Here is a 21682-nt window from a genome sequence, read left to right as displayed (position 1 = left end):
AAAAGGATTTGTTCTCAGAAATATTTATAGATAACAGAAAAGTTGTAGAATCATTCTGAGATAGTTCCCCATATTAAAAAAAAAAAAAAAAAGGGCAGTAGAACCAGCAGGAGCTGAATAGACAGTTGTTTATTACCTATGGAATTTGTAAGCCTCATAGAAGTAATGGGGCCAACCCTCTGACAAGTATTTTTGCACTGTTCTGTCACTGGAACTAAGCATTTGCATTCAGTTTACACATTTGCACCGACCAGAGTAAATTCCTTGGATGGCTATAGAAGTAACCGAGGCAGAATTCCACCAGTCTAAAAGTACTCAGTGGGAGATACAAAGATAGCTGGGGGAAAAAAAAAAGGAAACCATGGTGCTGCAAGCTGCCACTGTAAATATTTCTCTCCTATGTATGTATGAATGTAATGATAAAATATCAGTGGAGTATGCCATGGAACATCAAGATAAATTCTTCATATATTAATAAAAATGTTACATGCCACAAATTTATGTATTGAATTTTCATACTTTAAAAAGAATTATTTAAAAAGCTGCCTTTTTATTTGAACTGCTGCTTTCCCTGCTATTTCATAATAGTGAATGATAATGAAGTTGTCACTTTACATACAGGATAATAAATTGCCTTATTATGAATACAAGGCTATTACTTACTCATAGGGCCCTGATTATGTTAGGCTAGGAGAGCATGACAAGCACTTTATGAATGGCAGAGTCCTAAAAGTGAACTCAGTTGGTGTTCATTACAGGGTCATTCTGCTAGCATTTGTAATGTGAACTTCACATGTGGGGGTACCAGATCATTTTTCTTGCTCACTTCAGAAGCAACATCTGCATATCAAGGTCCCCCACTACAGTTCTGCATCATCATTTTGGATAACATAGTGATCTTTCACTATAGGAAATGCAGTGACACACGACATATGTGGAAACTTACTCAGCTAATTTGACCATCTTTCATCTGCAGTCCCATGCTGACAAACACCTGCCTGTCACCCAGGCTAGACAAATCCATCTTTATGGAACTCTGTTATAATTCAGAGGAAAAACACAAAAATAAACCTAGAAATGTCAACCTTTTAGTGGTAGGTGCTGACAACAAACACTTTTCTCCTGGCTTTTCTGGATGCTGCATTCTAGTTTGGAATTCAACAGTTCCTTTTGATAGGTGTTAGATATTTCAGAGTCTGAGAAGTCATTTGGCAGTAGGTCTTCTCTTGCTCTACAACTTACACATATCAGTGCTACTTGATCTTAAACCTCTGTGTTTAACGTTAAGGTTTTTATGCTCTCTGTTGTAACAGCCTCTACAAGTTCATTCCATCAATTCAAAGGCATTATTTCAGGCGTTTTGTCTTCAATACTGATGTAAAATTATCCCTTTTTGCTTCACTTTACATAATCATTCTACAACTTTCATTCTAAACTGCAGGATCAACAGCTATGTGAACGCATACTGTCTTAAGCTTTATATTTTATCTTTCCATATTTTCAACTCTTGAAGTACATCTCTAACTACAATTTTCATAGAAATCATACTTTCCCTTCTTCCTGTAGAAGAGACAATGACAGAGTTCTTATCATCACCTTCTGAAGTCAAGGCTAAGGGATACAGAATGCCACTATCTGGCATTCTGGTTTATATTATACAGTATGAAAGCAGCTTATGCTCACGGGATGGCAGGTAACTTTTTGTTCAAGGGAGAAGTCAAATCTCTAAGTACATTAGCCACTATAAACCAATGGCATTGTCAGTAAAGGAAGGTGAACACTGGCATGGTATTCGTTCTGATACGTGTTCTTTTTTTGTGCAGTAAAAGCAACCCTTACCCAATGGGATAATTCATCTCTGGCATATCACTGACCTCAGCTGAAATACACTGAAGACAAATTCAAGACATTGACTAGAAAACCTTACTAGATTTCTCTTGAAATGAGACTGTCAAACAATGTCAGAGAGTGCTTCTCCCATTTGTAGCTCAGCCTCAAACAAGTGGATGAGATCTTCATTTGATGTACGCTGGCAGTCTCACAGGACTGATCCTGGTTCACAGGATTTGAGATGCAGCCCAGAGCTTCTTCAGCTCAGAGAAGAAGACTATAAGCAGAAAGAGGCTGAAGTAAGGTCAGTGGACTCTTCAAGGTCGCTTTGCTGAGAGAACTATCTGCTTTGCTGACACAACAAAAGACTTAATGCTTTAACTCACTTATTTAGACCTAGCTTACCTTATCTAACTCTTGGACCACTCACTCTCCTTCTTGCCTGTTAGGAATAAAGGGGTGTTTCTGGGAGAAAGCTGCTGTTACTAAGTATCTCAAAACTGATTCTTCTCTCGGTGCCATTTCCTGCCGATGAAAGATAGAAGGTTAGCTTTCACAGGCCTGCTTTCTCTTTCAAAGAGGTTTGCTACTGTAACTAGTTTTAGTCTATCCTCTCTTGTCTCATACCTTGCCCTTCCCACTGCAGAAATCAGTGCGGGGCGATCCATTCTCACTGGTCTACAGCACATTCAGAACAGCTTCAGGGCTGGTTAAACAGGATCAGTTCTTCCAGCAAGAATCAGACCTCCACTTTTTGCTTTCTGTTACAGTGAAATCTTCAAACAGCAGCTGCCTTTCCCAGTGCCTATTTTTGTCACTCTGAGGACTTTCATCCCATTCTGGTCAGATTGTGCTGGATTCATTGTTTCTGCTTCCATCCTACTCATAAGATAGCACATAAACATTACACGGTGTCAGTGTCAAATCACTCATTACTTCATTTGCATGGTTACCATATCTAATGCTTCACATAAAATGCAAACGCCTTCATAATTACACACGGACTCCATTCTAATGTGGATCTCTATGCTACTAGTTGAGAAGGAATACAAGTGCAAAAGATGCTATAGAGCTAGCTGAAGGCTAAAGGAAAAAGTGGAGAAGATTTTTTTATATTTCCATTCTTTCAGACAAATGCATTCTGTACAAAGCTTGGCTACTTGGAACTATTATAACATATTAAAAGTGTATATGCAATATATGTAAATAACATGTATATATACCTATATATAATTTCATTGTTCCAATAGATATGTGATGAAAGAAAATAGGGTTTAAATCTCCCAGGCAAGGCCACAGAAGATTTTGACACTAAAGCAAAGAATATTTGACTTCAATTCTGTTTTCCAGTGATACTGACTTGTTCAGATCTATCAGTAGGAATGGAAAGTCAGATTCTTACACAAGTTGATATACAGCTGACTTTTATTTTCATGGCACGTTTACATGGCTTAAAGAAAACATATTGTGAATGTTTCACAAATTAGTCTTTGACATTCCATGAGATATTATAGTCAGAGCCACAGTATGTACAGAGCTAACGTACCAAACCAGATTTACATTCTAGCCATTATTAAAAACATCTGAAAGGTATCAATTTAATTTTTAATCTGGTGAGCAAAACGGCAATTAAAAAAAAAAAAAAACAAACCATCATCAACAACAAAAAACCAACAACAACTGAAACTATACAAAATTGAAATAAAATACGAAAATACACATTCATTTTACAATGACACTATTACATTATATCTCTCAAGTGCTTCATTAGTAAAGAAAAGACTTAAAGTTATCCTATACAGAAGGGCTGCTCTGAAAGTCATGCCTCCTATTTTATTTTGTTGACTCGTGATGTCTAGAGTTGGTGGTATGGCAGTAAAGGTTGAATATTCCCAACAATATTCCATTCCATTTTGTTGCTGTGAGACAGATGGCAGCAGAGGGGCAGACTGACAAAACGGTGTCTGACGTGAAAGTGTGTATGAAGCAAAGGTGTGACACTGAATTACTCCATGTGGGAAAAATGGCACCCATTGCCATTCATTGACACTTGCTGAACATTTATGGAGATGAAACAGTGGGAGGTGAGTAGTGCATTTCAGCAGCGATGACACCAGGTCACCTCCGCTGAAGCAGATTTTTACAAGTGCAGCATGCAGGCTCTTGTTTACTGCTGGTAAAATGGTGGCGACTACGCTGAAAAATAACATTTTGTAGCTAAGAGTTTGCTCCAAGAAATAGTTATTGTGCTCTATCTGTATTGGTTGCTGTTTCCTTGGAAACAAACAGGAGGCACTACTTTCTAAGCAACCTAAGTACTCTTAGCAAAACATGGAATTCTTATTTTCATGAGACATCTATGTTAGGACTTCAGGACCTCTGATCTACAGGAAAAAACTGATCATCTAAATTTCATATAATCTTGACATTTCATCCAGATTTTCAGAACTAATTGGTCTCTTTCTTCAAATAGCATTCAAAGTTGTTTTTCTCTTTCTTCCCATGTGTTTGGTTTTTGTATGTCTTATGCTGAATGCTTAGGAGTTTGATCCAAAGTATCTGTTTTTGAAAATTGTGATTCTCAGAAACATACAGGGACAATTTCTTTACACATGAAAGACCAGTATCAATGCTAGCTATCTATCAACATCTGAAAAGTGGATAATTCCAAGTTTACCTGTCAGATCCCAGTTTCTGAGGTTCTGTCTAGCTATATTTTTCTTTCTTATGCTTCTCCTTCTTCCAAGTTTCTATTATACTTTAATGCCCTGGGATCCATGTTACCAAATCAGCAGCTTGAGAGGCATATGTTACAGCTCACCGGCAGAACGAATTAAAAAAAAGAAAGCAAAAACAACAAAAGAGCAAATGAATATAATTCCAAATCATTCAGTGCAATGTACACTATACAAATCTTCATATTCCAGTTCAATTTCTAGAAAAAAATGCAACTATGGAAAAAAAAAGTCTAATTCACAACCACTTTCAAAAGATGTCTATCACTGAATTCCAGTCCACAGTGCCTTCTGTACAGACTGCAAAAATTATATTCATAGCACAAATAAGTAAAATGTACTTCTTAATCAAAATACGTACAATCTACTTACATTAATAGTTAACGTTACCTTTTCATTATACTATGTTATAAACGTACAGTACATACTAAGTAAATTAGTGTTGCAAATACACTGTTTTATTCAGACTTGACATTTTATAATGCATTATACAAATCACCTTTCATTGCACATTTCCGCATAATATGATATTTATTGGTTTCCAGGAATCGCTGCATCAAGATTATATTACTGTGTGTTCAAAAAAACCAGTTACTTAATATTCTGAATTGACTACTATCAGTTGTGGTACTGTGATTTTACTACATGAAAATTTGGATGTAGATGGAATGAAGTCATCATTCAGGCATCCCACATGCTGTGTCAAACATAACACAAGTTGACAGCAGCTCCCTTGAATACAAAAGGCAGAAATGCTTCCATATTCCATCTGATTAGTTAAAATCTGTAAGGTGTTATGCGACATAAAAATAATAGTTCATACTGAGACTAACACGATCACTGATAAGAGCATTTGAGCATTAATCCTCAGAGGTACAGCAATGAGCAAACACAAGTAGGTATGAATGCAATGCTAATATCTGGCCTTAGGCAGAAGAATATTACTTGGTAGGCCTGTACTAAAACCTTCCAGACTATCTGTTCAAAATATCTTCACTAACATGTATCTCTCTGCATACAAATAGTTAACACACTCCCACATGAAGTGTTGCTTGAATTCATTATATATTCATTATATATCCGGTGGATATGGAATTATATTTATTTTCCATTAGTTTCAGAATACCAAATCATAATTTATGTGATAAGGGTATGCTGCACATTGGCTTGCATAAACTGCAAATGGAAAGCAAAGAGAATTTGTATTCATCTTATCTGCTTTAAGTATAAAATATTAAGTACCTCCTTACTTCTTCCTCTAGTGCATTCATTGATTACAAGATGTTTCAGCTGTTGAGAACAGGAAATAAGACTACATGAAAAAAAACAACAGTGTTCCACTGCCATTTCTTCAGAATCTTCTGTACAAAGACTGAAAACTCCAAAAATCCTGGAAGTACTTGCAGAGTATCTTATTGAACTTTTTAAGGACAGTGGGGAACAGCATCCTGACCTTGGCCAGACTTATCCATCCTACTTCAGAATCTTTCAGATCAGTACCAGGACTGTACTACATATAGAAGCTGACTGGGGATACAAGGGTCCCATTATAAACTGCGGGAGCACACTGCTAGCTCAGACAACACCTGTATTAAGAGTTTGTAGCTGGTGCTAAGAGAACTGAGTGTTACAGTGCCGTATCACCAGCGTGCTCCAACTAGAACAATTTCAAATGAGGGAAAATTAGCAGGTCAATACAGTATTATCACACCACCGTATTTGTTCTCTTTAGTACCTGAAAGCCTAATACTGCCTACTTCCACTGCCACTTGGCAATAGCAGCCACCCAAGCATGTTGTATCATATAAATTCACAGCTCAGTAAATGACTTTCTTTCAAGATCTATGCTTTAAAATACCACTTCTAATTGTATCAAATAATCCACGAGTGACCAGACAGGAAGACCTCGCATTGTCTTAAGACATGGTAAGCTTTCCATAAACACTAGAGACAGCAGGCATTTAGAAGAAAAATAAAGAGCAAGACTTCATTTTCAAAGGCTTCTTGGAAAATAAATCAGAGATAAGTAGCTTAAACAAAACCAAATAATCTTTTTTAACAAAATGGATTAGGCTGACAAGTAACTATATACTGCATTTTCGTAGCAAAAGTTGTTCCTCACCCATACTCTGATTAAATTTCTCACTGTAAGCCCTTGTATTAATTCCAATCTGTGAAGCTCATAAGAGAACGTGTACATTAATCCACGCTGACATTTATAATAACTATTCAGTTAATGCTAAATTATAATACATCACTTGCATGTACACATTTATATATTGCCCTGTGGGTTTATTTTAATTCACCAAGAGACTCCCCAGATTCTCCTTAATGTAGTAATCTACATTGAGAGACTTAAACAGAATAGACTAAAAACAACATTCTGTTATTAAAACTTTGGGGAAATTCCACAGATGGTAGCCAAATCCTGCTGACCTTACTCATGAAGAACCGTAGCTTAGTATGTGGTCATGGTAAAGTCAGTCCCGCTGAAAGAAACAGACCATGCCAGTATGACTGAATGGAAACAAACTTCCAATGAATCTCAATCTACAATGTACATATTTTCCACTTATGATGAGTGTGTAGACACGATGTGGGACAGTGGGATAAAAATTAAGAAAAAACAATGTTGGCTCTGATAGCACCACTGTTTTAGAAAATATACAGTCCAATTCAGACACTTGTAAATAATTTGTTACTGATCTGCTTTCTCCATGAGTCTTCATTATTTTTAGGCACTTCCTTGGTTCAAGTGTTCAAATTCAAGTACATTTTTGTGCATATGGCTTGAGTCTTCCATCCATAATCATTTAAAATACTGAAATACAGGAGCCAAGTTTCACTTCTGCTCTAAACATCTTTTTCTTCTCATATACTATATACACCTTTTGTTTGTACATAGCCATTATTTAGTGAAAGGTGGCGTGTACATGGCCAGAAAAAAAATCACATGCTGTCATACTACCTGTTTTATTTTGCCAGCAGCTAGTACCACCTCTGGTTAAGTTTCTCTACCATTTTTTAATATTCATTCAGCTTTAAAAAATTTATATCAAAACTTTCAAAATTACTTTTTGCCTACATTGGTACTTACGAGGAAATTTCCTGCAGAAATGATCCAGAAGCTAAGATTTTTTTTTTTTTTTTTTTGTCTACTTCCATTCAGAAAGTTACAACTGAAAAATTGCAGTTTGTGCATGCTCAATAGACACTACTTTGAATTTAACAGATGATATCTCCTTATATTTATCCCTTTGGATTTGACCAGGACTTTTGGCTTTCCAGCACTTTCAGTACAGTAAGCTGTACTAGGAATTAGAATCAAAACTTACGAAACCAAGTGAGCAAATCTTCTACCACTCTCTGCAACTTTCCACTGAACTCAAGCACAATGGGCAAAGAAGCTGAACTGATTCAAATACAGAGTCAGGTCTAGATGTGGTGAGACAAAGGACACAGGGACAAATACCTCATTGATACAGGAAAGTCAGCAAAAAAAATCAGGGATCTGACATAAAAGGAAAACTGAAATGACTGACGTGCAATCCTATATCTGTATGGATGACAAGTCATTTTTACCATAAATACAACCTTTAATAGACAGTAACTAGTTACTTATTCTCTATGTCTGAGACCTTTACTTGCCATACTAGAATCTCTATCCCAAATTTTATGGACTCAGAGCTCCATCAGAAGACACTTTCCTACATTCTGAACATTTGCAATGCTTTATAAGGTTAACTGCACTCAAACTTTGGGTCTCCCACATCTTAAAATGAGATTTGTTTCCTATCACTCACCTTTCTCAAAATAGCGGAATACCAATAAAACGCTGGAGAGCCAAAGGGAATGAACACCTTCCACTCTATACTTGTTTCCTGAGATAGAGTTCATAACATTTGTCAGAGGTATCCCTTTCTGGGTAACAGAGATAACAGCTTACCACATAAGGCTTTTGAGAAACATTTCAACTGCTCCCTTGAAAATGCAGGCCCGGACTTAACTGCATTTGTTGCATTTAATAGCTTTTAAAGCTAGAATGACCCATGCAATTACCTTGCCTGTCTTTCTACATAACACAAAATACAGAATTGCACCGAGCTCCTGAAGTTTGGTCAACGTAGATACATTCATAGAATATAGCTGCCCATGTGCTCTCTGCATTTTCTCCCTGCATTTTCTAATGCATCTTTTGTTCTCAGCGAGTCTCTTGATGTGTACAGAAACCCTATGACTGGGAACCAGGCACTGTGAAGATGTCAGAGAATAAAAAAACTAGTCTCTACAACTTCAAAATAATCCTTATGTCTTGAAATACAAATTTCCTTATATACATTCCTTATATACTTTCTTCATATACTTTCCTTTGCCAAGAGTTGATTGAAATGATTGTTATTCTTTGAATGTATGTTTAATTAACTTATCAATAATTTAACAACTAAAAAATACAGGGAGAGATTTGGAGAAACTGTAACTATGGAAGAAAAAAACCATTTTCTTATTATGAGGGTGACCATGCACTGGAACCTGTTGTCCAGAAAAGTGGTAGAATCTCCATACTTGGAGATATTCCCAGGAGCACTGGACATAGTCCCTTCCTGAGAAAGCAGCTCTAGGTGACCCTGCATGAGCAAGAGACTAGATGACCTTCAGAGGTCCCTTCTGTGATATCTGGGAGATTGAGCTGTTCCCTACCTACTGCTTCAGGAACTCAAGTCAGCTAAGAGCAACCTTTTATACCTCCCGACTGAAATACTTTCTAAAAGGAAAGTGAAGCAGTGCAAGCTAATTTTTGCATGTAGTTATTATTTACATTGGTGTTTATGCAGATGCATCATATCACTGCAAGTAAATTAGTATTTCTACAATGTTTTCAAGATACAATGCATTTGCATATTTGTGTGTTTGCATATTTGCACAGACACTGTATATCAAAATAGCCTTGTTTTTCTTGGATGATAAAAGCAATTCACTGCCTTTTTTAAGGGTAGTACTCAAAATTCAGCTCCCATGCACTTATTATTCATCTGAGTTGATTATACTTTAGTTTCTTTATGTACTCTCTAAAATATGCACTAATAAAATCTTATTAGACTTTTACTATCAACTATCTTAACATACAAATGTTGCAAGTTGCAAGGATTTTCGGTCTTTGAGAGTATGACTTTAGATTACTTAGCAATCAGTGCATTTGTTATAGTGTCTCCAGCAGTTGATGCTTCTGGAAAGGTAACAGATTTTTACTATCATTCAGGCAATTTGCAAACATTCTGCAGCCTTTAAAAGCATTCAATTCATTTCAAAACAATACAGGAATGAATTCAGTCTTAGTAAGCTACTGTGATTCACTAACATCTTCTCTTAACTGATATTCCACAGCAGGAAAATTCTGTTAGAAATAATCCAGACATTTAGGATCTTAGCTTGCAATAAATGCTTTGAAGTAAAAAAGTAGGATTTAAAAATCAGTGGGAGGATGTAGCTCAAAAATGCTTTTTTCAAAATCATATTGATGCAAATATTATCACTGAGCACTCACTTGCATACAGTCTGAACATTTGAAATAAAAGCCTCGAGATCTAAAAGTGTGAGACTGCATTGACATCAATGCATTTTAGTCCTTGAGTAGTTCATCTGATTCATCTCTATAAGAAGAATATGTGATTGTCTCTAGAATGGACAGGTATTTATAGTAGCAATGCCTCTTGTGGTGGAGCACATTGAAGTCTGCTATTTTTAAAGTTGTTATAGAAGGAGATTAGTGAGAAATCAAAATAAATGTTTTAGTGAAGAATTACATGGTTGAGAAATCATACATGAGAGATATTCTTCCCAATAGATTTCACTGATTTTGCATGAGTACACTTCAGGCTACACTAGAGGAAGTCTTGCTGGGCTATACAGGAAGCAGTTATCAAAGGAAGTGATAATCTCCATTTTCGGTCTCTTAATGGCAACTGACTCTATATCATTTAAAACCACAGATGACTCCACAATGAGTCACCACTGTAAAGAAAATGTTACTAAACAAACTGTTAGAAGAGTTGCCTCTATTAGAAAACACAGTTCAATTTTGGTGCATGTAATATATCCTAAACACTACCACAAAATAAACATGCAAGTCAGATGTAACTACTCCAACCATTCAAATATTGCTGTAATTAAAAATTCTAAACAAAAGGATAGACAAACCTTGGAACATCATAATAAACGTTACTCTTCAGAAGTAAAACTCTCTTTGCAGTAAACACATTAGCAAAAGAATAATCATAAACTCTTGCTTATCAGATGCCAAGTAAAATGAGGAGATAATACCTAAGTTCATGCATACTGACTGTTGCTGAAAATATTCTCACTTCAGTGGCGGCTGTACAACTGCATAGCCCCACCTCTGCTCAGACCAGGTATGCTTTTGCCTATGTTTCAACTTGCAAAGAAATGTAGAAACAACACACATATATATATACATATATACCCTACCCTAGGATGCTGCTAACAGTGGCCCATTTGTCAACATCTTTGGGAAAACAGAAACACAGATCTGTAAACAACTCTCATTTTTGTGAAATACACTGTAAATGCATTATTTTCATAAGCTTTCATACTTTCATCAGATTGTGCACTTTGAAATTTTCCTGAAGGCGTTTCTTTACATTCACATGGATACTTGAAATGTTTTTCTAATGTTTCCATGGGAAATTGGGTAACAATACATTTAACATTTCCAACAAATAAATTATACTTTAATTCTAAGAATCTATATAAAATTAAAAATTTTAAGCTCTTCCCAGAATCATTTGAAATTGTAAAATTCTAAACCCAATAGAATTTAACAATCTGAAGTGTTTATATTATTAAGACTTGCAATTCTTAAGGGAATGTCATCCCCTTAGAGGTTTAGGACGCTGAACCCCCTCATCCTTTCATTCAGAGATTACTTCAAGCTAACAGATTGAACAGACCACAGCATCTGCTTGACTTCAGAGGTGAATTCCTGGTTCTGTGGCAGAGAATGATTTTTTTTTTCTTTCTGACAACAATCCAGGTCCTATATATGCTGGGCAGTACTGATTCAGCCTGGAATAGCAAGAATGGCCAGGTGGTGGAAGATCTAAAATGTTCCCAGAAGTTTGAGCTCTTATTTTCATCTACTGTTCCCCGAAAATTTAGGGAGACCTTGATGAGCAACATAAAAGCTTACAAGGCTTGTAGACCTTGGACTCAGTGGCTCTTTTACTGACTATAAAGATTCATATTATTTCTGCATACATTTAACTACTGATGCAAACTTTTCAAATTACTTGAAATCATCACATAAATTCTCTCTCTGAGAATTAGTAGAGAAAACAATTCTGTTTCATTCAGAGATGGGATAATCAAAGTTTATCTGTGTTCTCAGAATTGAGGTATTTATTGTTCCACAGGAGCAAAGATGTTGGATTGCACTGATAAGCAAGTTTGGAGCATTTCCAGATTAACTTCCATGCTGCATACCCCAGGAAATGCCACATCCTTCAATTACTTACTCTGAAAGGAGTAAAGAAGTTGTTGGTTTGCTGGAGAAGTTAAGAAACACAACAGTATACTTAAGCCATTCCTTTGACAGAATAGGCATGGAAAGCTCACCTGGGCATTCTTCTGGGGTGTCTCAGAACCAGGTCTTCAGTGTATCACAGGACATGCTTGGTACTTTGCAAGATTGAGCTCTATAGTCATAAAAATATGCTTTACATATAAAAATACAGCAGATGTCCTTCCAAAAATCACTAAGCGTTATTCTCTCCCCTTGTTTTATACATTCAGAAACAGACAGTTGAGATATACTGTAAACAGTGCAAAAGACTGTCTTCTGTTTATAAAAACACACATTGCATTACATTTAAGCGCCAACTGAAAGAAAAGTTGAGAAAGGTTTTATCCTCAGAGAAATTCTGGTCCAAGTCGAACTTTTGTTTAGTGAGTTGTAAACAAATGTCTTGGAATGCAGAGAATTCTCTCATTTCTTTCCAGCTAAGGTAGTCTCAAAAACATCAAGTCCTGCTTTGAAGTAAACCTGAGCTGAACTGATGCTGTTCAGCACCTCTGACAAGGCTGCTTGAATGGTCTCATTTGACTGATGTAGTTTGCAGTGCTCCAGTGCCTCTAGCAGTACTGAAAACTGGCTTGTCCTTTCATCTAGCCTGTAAAGAATATTTCTAAAAGAGAACAATGGAGAATGATAAACTTTTTGCTCAAAACAATCGTCAGAAATCATCAAGAATCCCTGCAAATATCAGTCACATGTTACAGATGGTACATGCTACGCACACCAAAGCTGACCCATGGAAGACTGAAAGACAATTGCATATTTATTAGGCTTTGTAAATTGCATCTGTCCATTGATCTATGTGTAAATATGATGAAACATTCACAAAGTCCGTGAAAGAAATCTCAAATTCCTCTTTGGCCTTTGAAAATTTCATCAATATCTTGAGCTTATGCCCATCACAACCCTCACAAAGAATTTCATGTCTCAGCTGGACTCCACTTAGTCTAAAAATAAGGTTAGTCATTACTTTTGACTGTAGGCATGGAACTTTTTTTCCTATCTGCTCCTGTTATTTATTTCATATTTCAGAGGTGAAATTGCAGCTGTACTGAAAAAAAATAGTAAAACTCTCGTTGTCTTCAGCAGCACCCTTAGTTCATCCTTTGTGGCATCAGAACAAGAACAATCCATCTTTAATGCCACATACTTGAGGAAAGAAATAAGAGGGATACACAGGTAAATCCTACGAGACAAAATCTCTTGGTCTTTTTTTTCCCCTGCAATAATATCTGTAAGATTTCTTTAATGGTTCATTTGAAAATACATGCAAAGGTGATGCCCAAATCCTTGGAAGATTACCTGTATGATGTGCTGAAGGCTCATTATACAAAGCTAGTCTTGATTTCAATAAGACCCTTTGAAACAGGCTATAAATATTATCTAAAAGCAGGTGTGATCATTATCCTAATTAGAGAAACATGTAAATATCATAAATCTCCACCCAGGGGCTCCTTTGATTGTAAACAGATGTGAGTAAAATTTGAAACAGGAAAGCTACATGTGCTCTGGTGCCTCATCACCTTATCCTTAGCCACAAGGCAGGGGTTCAGGGCAGCAGAGAAGCTGTTTCTCTGACTGAAACCAGAAATAAATCAGGACAATTTAGATAATCCATAAGTAACCTAATTGCATGACAGGACAGGTCCAATGGTAACTCCAAATTAGTAACAAAACTGCTAGCCACCTACAAGACAGATGACCACAAAACTGCATCTTATAAGTCATTTAATTGCCAGTCTATAAGGAAGAATGGTGATGACACCACAGAACAGCTACAATCTTCTGCCATGTTTTTCAGACTGAAAAGGTGCTTTGAATGAAAGGCAATGTTTTTCAAAGACTGAAGTTATATTATGGATTGTCCTTAAAGCTTCTCTGTGATATAGTAAACGAAAACTGTGTATGCTGAGAACTAGAAATATTCTTGGTTGGTTTTTAAGGATAGGCTGTGCTGTGGAAAATACTGTAGTTTTCAAAGTGGGGATTGATTTTGCTCCCTCTGAAATCAATTCGGGGACTCCTGCTGAGATCAGTGCATGCAGAATCAGGCTTTTGAAGAACTCTCCTCTGTCATATCCACAGTTCCAGACAGACAGAAGCCTGTTCACAACCCCTCAATGCCCTTGAGCAGCAGTGGCAATGGTGGAGACAATCTTTATTTACATTACTTTCTACTCTCAGGAGGTTTCAGACAGTCCTAGCTGGTGGCTGGTAGCCGGGAGAGTTTCAGGTAGGGCTCTGCTCCAAATGCTTACAACACTGGCATCTTGATCTGTATCTCTATTCCTTTGTAGTCTGTAATGTCAACTAATAAAAACATCATAGGCCAAGAACCAGCAGAACAACACTTACTTAGACTTCTAGGAATCAGACTCTAAAAAGGATGATTTGAAGGCTGGAACTTTGGGGACTGCTAAGAAAATATTTGAGGTGAATAGAAACTGATCTTTTATTTTCATATCTCTAAATGTGCTGTAAACAAGGCACATAAGTAAAAAGAGATGATTTACGTTGGAATTAAAGGATGTTGAAACAGTTTAATTCTCCTCCTGGGATTCCAATAGCAGGTGGTCCACTGTAAAAGACAAACATTCCCAACCCATCTCACCTGATTACAGTGCCAATCAGCATCCAATGAGAAAAACGGAGTAATTTGATGAATGAATGAGACAAGCAGTCTGTTATCGTAGTTTAAAAGAATATCTTAACTGTTGCAACAGTAATATGACCTAAGTATAGCAGATTGCGTAGCATGATATAATCTATTTTTTTAATACATGTAAATACTTTATAATAATAAGTAACATTATACAATACCTGTTTTTCTCAGATTTTCTAGAGACTATCAACAGGATCTCATATTTTCCAATTAGTTATCTTTCCTTGACAGCTAAATCACCCTTATTGTTGTATAAAATAATTTCTGCCTTTACACATGTATGTGAGAATCAATTTCTATAATTCTGTTTCTTATCTCTGTGCAGACTTCATCAAATGGGATAAAAAAAAACCAACAGGTAGTCTGTTTTATTACTTCCATGCCTTTAGAAGCCAGAAATGTGTTTTCATTAAAAAAAATTACATAAAAACTAAAACTCAGCCACTACTTTGGCAGAAGGTGTTGTGTGACCACAACATGCATAACGATCCCAAGACGCTTTCATTTATACTGTGCAATTACTTAAACATTCTTTAATACAAATTGGTTTTGTAGCCTCCACCTCTAAAACAATGATTCCAGCCTTTAGCCTATTTGCTTAAGTATCTACCTTCATCTTTAACTCTTTTGATCCTATACATGTGATTCTCAGTCAGCCTGACCCACACAAAATGAGAAAACAGAGAAGTGCAGTATCTCACTGATGACACTAATAAAATTACAACACACATCACTCATCTTAATGGGCTTGTTTCAGTGATACATCACAGTGACCTGGAAAGTGTAACACTGAAGTAGGAAACCTTATTAATAACTTCAGGTCATTTGAAGAGGTAAAATGTCTCCATACAAATGAATCAGCCACAGTAAACTAAAGCAAAGAAACTTATTAAATGGATTCTCAATGAACCCTATCTACTAACTTTTATGAGACCTTTGCAGGCCTAGGAACATACTTTATTGATTGAAATAATGCTGGTACAGTTAAATGCTGCTTTATGTTGTCACAAATAGGGATGTAATGTCACCCTTACTAAACCAAAATGAATTTGAAAAATTCTTAAATGATAACACTAAATAATATAATGACTTTAATGCAACTCAAAATAATTTGGAAATTATATTAAAACAATTGGCCAGTAAAGACTAAACCAGCTTACAACATTAATCTCGATGTGAAAAACGATTGTTCAGCTTACAATAAAAGTTTGCATATAGGTGATGCACAACATATATGTTGAGTTATTCAGGCACTTACACATAGATGCTTATCAAGGAGTTAAAGTTTGAAAAGAAAGAAATTACTAAACTATTAGTACCCAACAGCATGCACATAAGCAGAGTAGATGGGGATGTGACAGTTAACCATTTAAGGAAACACAGCTGTAAATGTCAGCGTATTCCTTCACTGTCCTCAGTCTCCAAAAATTCAGCATGTCATATTTAAGGATCCATTATCAATGAATTGTTAATAATTTTTGTTTGCTACACAGCCTATCCTTTCTTAAGGGCCATTTATTACCTTCTTTTAGTGCTCTCACTTATAAAGCTTAAATTTTCTTATAGATATATCTTACAGAAAGATATATTGAAATCATATACTTTCAAAGTTGAGTATCTGCCAGAAGGATACGTATTTTCAGAGTATCAGCAGCCAATAAACCACAGGTAATCTGGGCATCAGACTGAACACTAATCAAAGAAAAGGCATTTCAAAGGCATTGTCATGTAACAACAGCAAACCAGAAACACTCTGTTCCTGCCAGATAGAAATTTATCTTGCATTAAGAGACTGGAGTATGGACACCACTAATCGAGGCAATTATGGCAAAGGGGATCTGGTCAGTGTGCATTTAATGAAATTCTGGTGGGATGTGGGACTGTAAAGAGATAATTATTCAAAGTCTGAATCCATTTCTGAGAGGTCAGATTATTACAGGCAGTGTTGAAAAAAAAAATCCTGATTTTGGCAGCTCTTTGCAGCATCTCGAGGTTTTGGATTGATTGCATGCCAAATAAACAAAGTTAAAAAAAAAAAAAAAAAAAGGAAAGCAAACTGTAATGATAGCTGGTTGCAAGACACATTTTTTTAATATTTTTTTATTTTCCTACAGTTATCTTTGATTACAACACTTTTTTAAAGATAATGAATGTATTGTCATAAAACATCAATCTCTTACTGAATTATTGCTAAAGCCTAATGCAATCTAGCTTAAATTTCATCCTGTTGCCCCCTGCAAGCCTCAGATCTTTGTCAGGACCTTCGGTAGACTAATAAGCCTTACTGCAAGGGCTGAACATCAACTTTACCTTTCACTCAGTTTTTCCACTGTTGAAAATCTGCTCAGTTTCCCTAAGTTATTTATTACTTATGTTGCAGTAAATAAGACCTGTCAGTAGAAGAATCACTTCTACAAATTCAGCAGTACAGAAAAACTTCACAGAATGGAAATGGAAAGATAAAGAAGCATTAGGATGCAACTGTACTTCAGAAGTTGCAAGCCACTATTTATCACAGCTAAAGAGTGTTCCTTTAATTAATCAGGCATGATTTTCTCTAGGGTTTTACAGAAATCGAGTTAGTCTAGATGTATCTGAAAAAGCCACACAAACACTATTAGATTTTTCTGCCATAGAGTATTCATCCTTTATATGCAACTCCACATACACGTAAAAAATCCTTCAATATTTTTTCTGTAATTTCTTAGAACTAGGACCTGCATATTTATACTTCATAGTGAGGTATGCATTAAACTGTATTAACTGTACTTTAAGGAGTTATTTACCAGCAAGATCTGGTAGGAGATACAGTTCACTAAATCTCAAATAATGCAGCTGTTGGTAACAAATATAAGCATGTTGTTCTTTGATTTAAGCTACCCTTGATTTTTAAATGAAGGAAACATACGCTGAATAATTTGGAAGAAACTATTTTTTCTTTTAAGGATGTCTTAATCTGTAATACTCAAATTCAAAGCAGATGTGCTACTATTTGTAAGAACTTGAGGGAAGTCAATTAATAAAATTATTTCCAAATAGCTTGCAGCTGATGATCTGAAGGCTTTGTAGATATTTATACAGAAGCTGTGTAAAACATCCGATTCCTATGGAGGAATAGCATTTATAAACAAAGCTGCAAGAAGTAGTGTCCAATTCCTGAGGCATTAAACTTATCTGACCTCAATTTCCAGCTCTCATTCTCATGCTGACTAGCTTTATCATCTTAAGCAACCATACCATAAAGCCTGTGAGACCACTGTCAAAATTAGAACAGTCCTTATGGTAAGAGTAATTATTAGATAAATAATTAACGATATCATAAAGCACCCTTTAAAGTAATGACCAAAGTTATATTTCTATTACATTCCACAGCATATATACACAATATTTACAGTTTCAAAATCACAATTAAGATAATTTTCCCATTAAAGATCTCACCACTAAATTTCTAAGTGCTGTGGCCTAGTTAATACCCTTTGGGAGGGACAATTACACATTAACTACTTCCCCAGTAAATTCTGCTTATTTTTATACTACATTTAAGAAACATTCCAGACTAATATTTCACACATATCCTTGTGGTTCTTATCTGTCATGACCAAAATGTAGGACCATTTACTTCTTGGAACTAAGAAATGTTACTGATGTTACTATTCCTAAGAATAAAATAATGGTTAAATATTGAGTTACCATTGAACGTAATAAAATCTAAATCTAATATTTGTTATACAACTTTATGAGTACATAGCCTATTTTCTCTGTAATCAAATATTCTTGGTCTATTCAGTAACAATGGAAACTAAATGGAAACTGTAATGTAATGAGACAACTTGCTAGCAATTGGCATGATACACCTGCACAGATCTCCCTGACAAGCCTTCTGTGAGAGGATTTCTACAAGCAGCAAAAAAAAAAAACAGTTGAATTGGGCTAAAAATCTAATCAGGTCATGCAGTCAAATAAATGTATTTATAACAAAAAGACACCGATTTATTACAAGGTGAAATTTATGCACTTTTGAGGGTAGTATGACAAACAGTATGTCCTGGATGAAGTTTTGTTTTCACGGCCACCAATGCTCTATTATGTCACATACTGATACAAACTGTTTCAGAAATACAATGGGTCCAATGCAAACTGCAGTTCTAGAAGTGTGAAAATTGATCTAGTTGAAAACATGGAAGAAAATTCACAAGAAGCTATAAATAAAGGTATATACACTCAGGTCTGCCATTCATATCAGGGAAATGAGAAAGCTGGTTTCCAGCCATGATACAATCTCTAATCATAGTGGTTTTCTGCTTTTGCAAGTACAATGAAAAGATTTTCATATTCTCTGTTTACACGAGCTTTAAAGTCAATCATAATTACATCTCTGAAGATGTCTAATTCAGTATTACTTTATGCAGCAAATGTTCATAAAATAGTAAAAACATACAAGATAACAAATATAGTTGTTGATTCGTGGTCACTGTGTATACACTTGATCCTTATGGAGAAGCCATTTAAATTGCCACTCAGATCAGGTGTTCTCAGTATGCATTATACTGACTTTATTCCGCCTTCTCAGCATTAAGAAAGGGCATAATTCAGCACAACTATCAGTCATGAGAAAAATCATAACTTCAGCAGGAATTTTTAAGAGCACTATCAAATAAGTAACCAGTACTGATCTATGCTAGGATAACTGAGTTGCTCCACACACAGATGAAAGTTAAGGAGTCAGTATCCCAGTGGAAGAAATTAGAGAGATTCTATTTGACCCAGTGAACCAATTACCACAGCTCCATCAACATTAAATCACAGGGGCTGGGAAGGAGCAGGTCAGGATCCATCCCAAAGTTATGAATAAAATACCTTATTTCCTCCTCTATCCATGCTGCACCCCCAGCCACAAGTTCCCATTAGCTAAAAGCAATTCTTCGTGAAGCTAAGCTTAACTTTTTCTATGTTTAATATTTGAACTCATCATCTCTAACTTCAACTGAGAAAAACTGATTTGAGTGCACAAACCATGTAGAGTTTCAAGGAATAAGGCAAAAAAAGTAAGAATTTTTAAGTACAAAAAGTACATTTTGTCAAATGTCTGTTGGAGAGAAAGGAGCCAAACAAGTGGTCAGAAAATGCAAATGAGCAGGAGGAAATGAAAAGAAAAGAGGACCAAGCTGCAGATAAGCAATGGTGAAACTAAAACAAACAAATAAAAAAAGAGAAAAGTAACTATGGCATGAGTTTCTAGAAGACTGGAAGGGAAGCACAGAAACTTAAAATTCGTGGAGTAAGAAACAGAAAAACTGCAGTAGTTTGTTTTGTTTTAGTGCACAACAAACACTGGAGTGGCATGAAATTACCTACAATGCAGATTACCTTGCTGTTCAGTGCTAAAGGCATCATGCTATTCTGTTACTGAGGTATTGCTAGTACCAGTGCTTCTGGTGTTCATAGAGAGATGCAAAAACATGGCACAAGACTTTTAGAATGTACGAATTGATTCGCTGATGCACAAAAGACAAAGATGTTCATGAAAGAGACAAAGAGAAAACATCTCTCAGCTAGTCATGACAATATCAGACAAGCTAAGCTGCTTTCATTGCCAAGAAATTGCCCCAGGTCTTTGCTTTAATCTGCATTTATTTATGACTGCAGTATCCTTCCTCAACACATTTTTAAAAATTATTTTTAATTCTGCCAAAATTTGTTGATAAGACTAAAATATTTTGATGAAAGCTGCAATTGTATACTTCCGTCTTGAATGGAAACAGAATACCATGGGAAGAGAACGGTACTGTCAAATTTTCATGAAGTTCAGCTAGAAAAGGAAAATCATTTACACTTACATTGTACCAAACAACCTGCTGATGTCAGTCCTCGTCACTTAAATTTAATCAGAGCATCTTAATATAATTATCCATGATTTGAATTATGCTAGTAACCATAATAATATTATTGCTCATTATAGATGAATAATGCATCAAATATTACTGCATGACAATGATGGGAATGAGGAATCGACACAAACACAGTACATATATACAGCAAGAAGCGGCCACAGCTATGGCAATGAGAGAACAAAATACAAAGAAGAAACGAGAAAGATGTATTAGCTCCCTGTAGTTGACAGGCACAAGTAGGTTTCAACCCTCCTCCTGTAATAAAGCAAAAATCCACTCTTTTTTGTTCAACTTCTAGAACAGCCAAACAGCATAGTTCCAGAAAGTTGTGAATTAGGACAAAACACAAGCCTAAAAATGATGCCTAAACTTCAGCAAATTTGTCAAATATTTTGATTGAGGTTGAGAATATGAGCCCAAATGGGTATACAGGAAGCAATCATTTTTTCATGAAGAATACGTACTTTACTGTGCACACAAATTCTTCCTTCAGAACGCTATAAATTACAGTATTTATGGAATCTTAATGATCTAAACACAGTTGGAGCCTGAAGGTCAAGGCTGCAAACTGCATCCTAAATTTCTGTTTACAGATGAAGCATAGTATTTATTGCTGCACTGCTTGTGCTGCTATAGTTAAAGGGCTGCCAGCATCTCCATTATAAACCCCTATTTCAGGGCTTTATAACTTGCCCATCCATCTTCCCACTGGCATGAAACATGGCATATGAGGTCCTGGCTATGAGACTGACTTTTTTGTTTTGTTTTCTTTACCAAATTACAAAAAGTAAAGTATGAAGCTATACAAGCAAAAAGGTACATTTTTTTCCCCCAAATATTCCTAGTGTACGTGTGATACTATTCAATAATAGTTTCATAACACAAAACACTTTTGTATAACTGCATCAATTAGTAGATGGACTTCCACTCTAATCTGAGAAAAATAATCCAAATACAGACATACTGCTAGATAACT

General features: G+C 35.8%; 1 protein-coding gene across 14 annotated transcripts in view; it reads right to left on the bottom strand.

Annotated features, from left to right (window-relative positions):
* The window catches only part of NAALADL2 (N-acetylated alpha-linked acidic dipeptidase like 2), a 411612-nt gene that overhangs the window by 2096 nt on the left and 387834 nt on the right, over positions 1-21682 (bottom strand). For 8 of the 14 annotated variants that reach the window (XR_016469784.1, XR_016469786.1, XR_016469785.1 and 5 more), the window contains 2 exons: positions 12195-12763; positions 3254-4646 (listed from right to left, as the gene is read on the bottom strand). Coding sequence is in view for 3 of the 14 variants with exons in the window: in XM_090147728.1 (XP_090003854.1) it covers positions 12565-12763 (199 nt within the window). In the remaining 11 variants the exon portion in view is untranslated. Of the gene's footprint in view, positions 1-1610; positions 2108-2235; positions 2356-2375; positions 2710-3253; positions 4647-11358; positions 12764-21682 lie in introns of those variants that run through there. The other 6 variants (XR_016469793.1, XR_016469789.1, XR_016469794.1 and 3 more) reach the window with 6 other exon arrangements.

This window comes from Phasianus colchicus, chromosome 10 (genome assembly GCF_987193195.1).
Source record: "Phasianus colchicus chromosome 10, bPhaCol1.hap1.1, whole genome shotgun sequence".
NCBI lineage: Eukaryota > Metazoa > Chordata > Aves > Galliformes > Phasianidae > Phasianus > Phasianus colchicus.
Note: the sequence above shows the minus strand (reverse complement) of the source record. Positions and strands in the feature narration are given on the sequence as shown.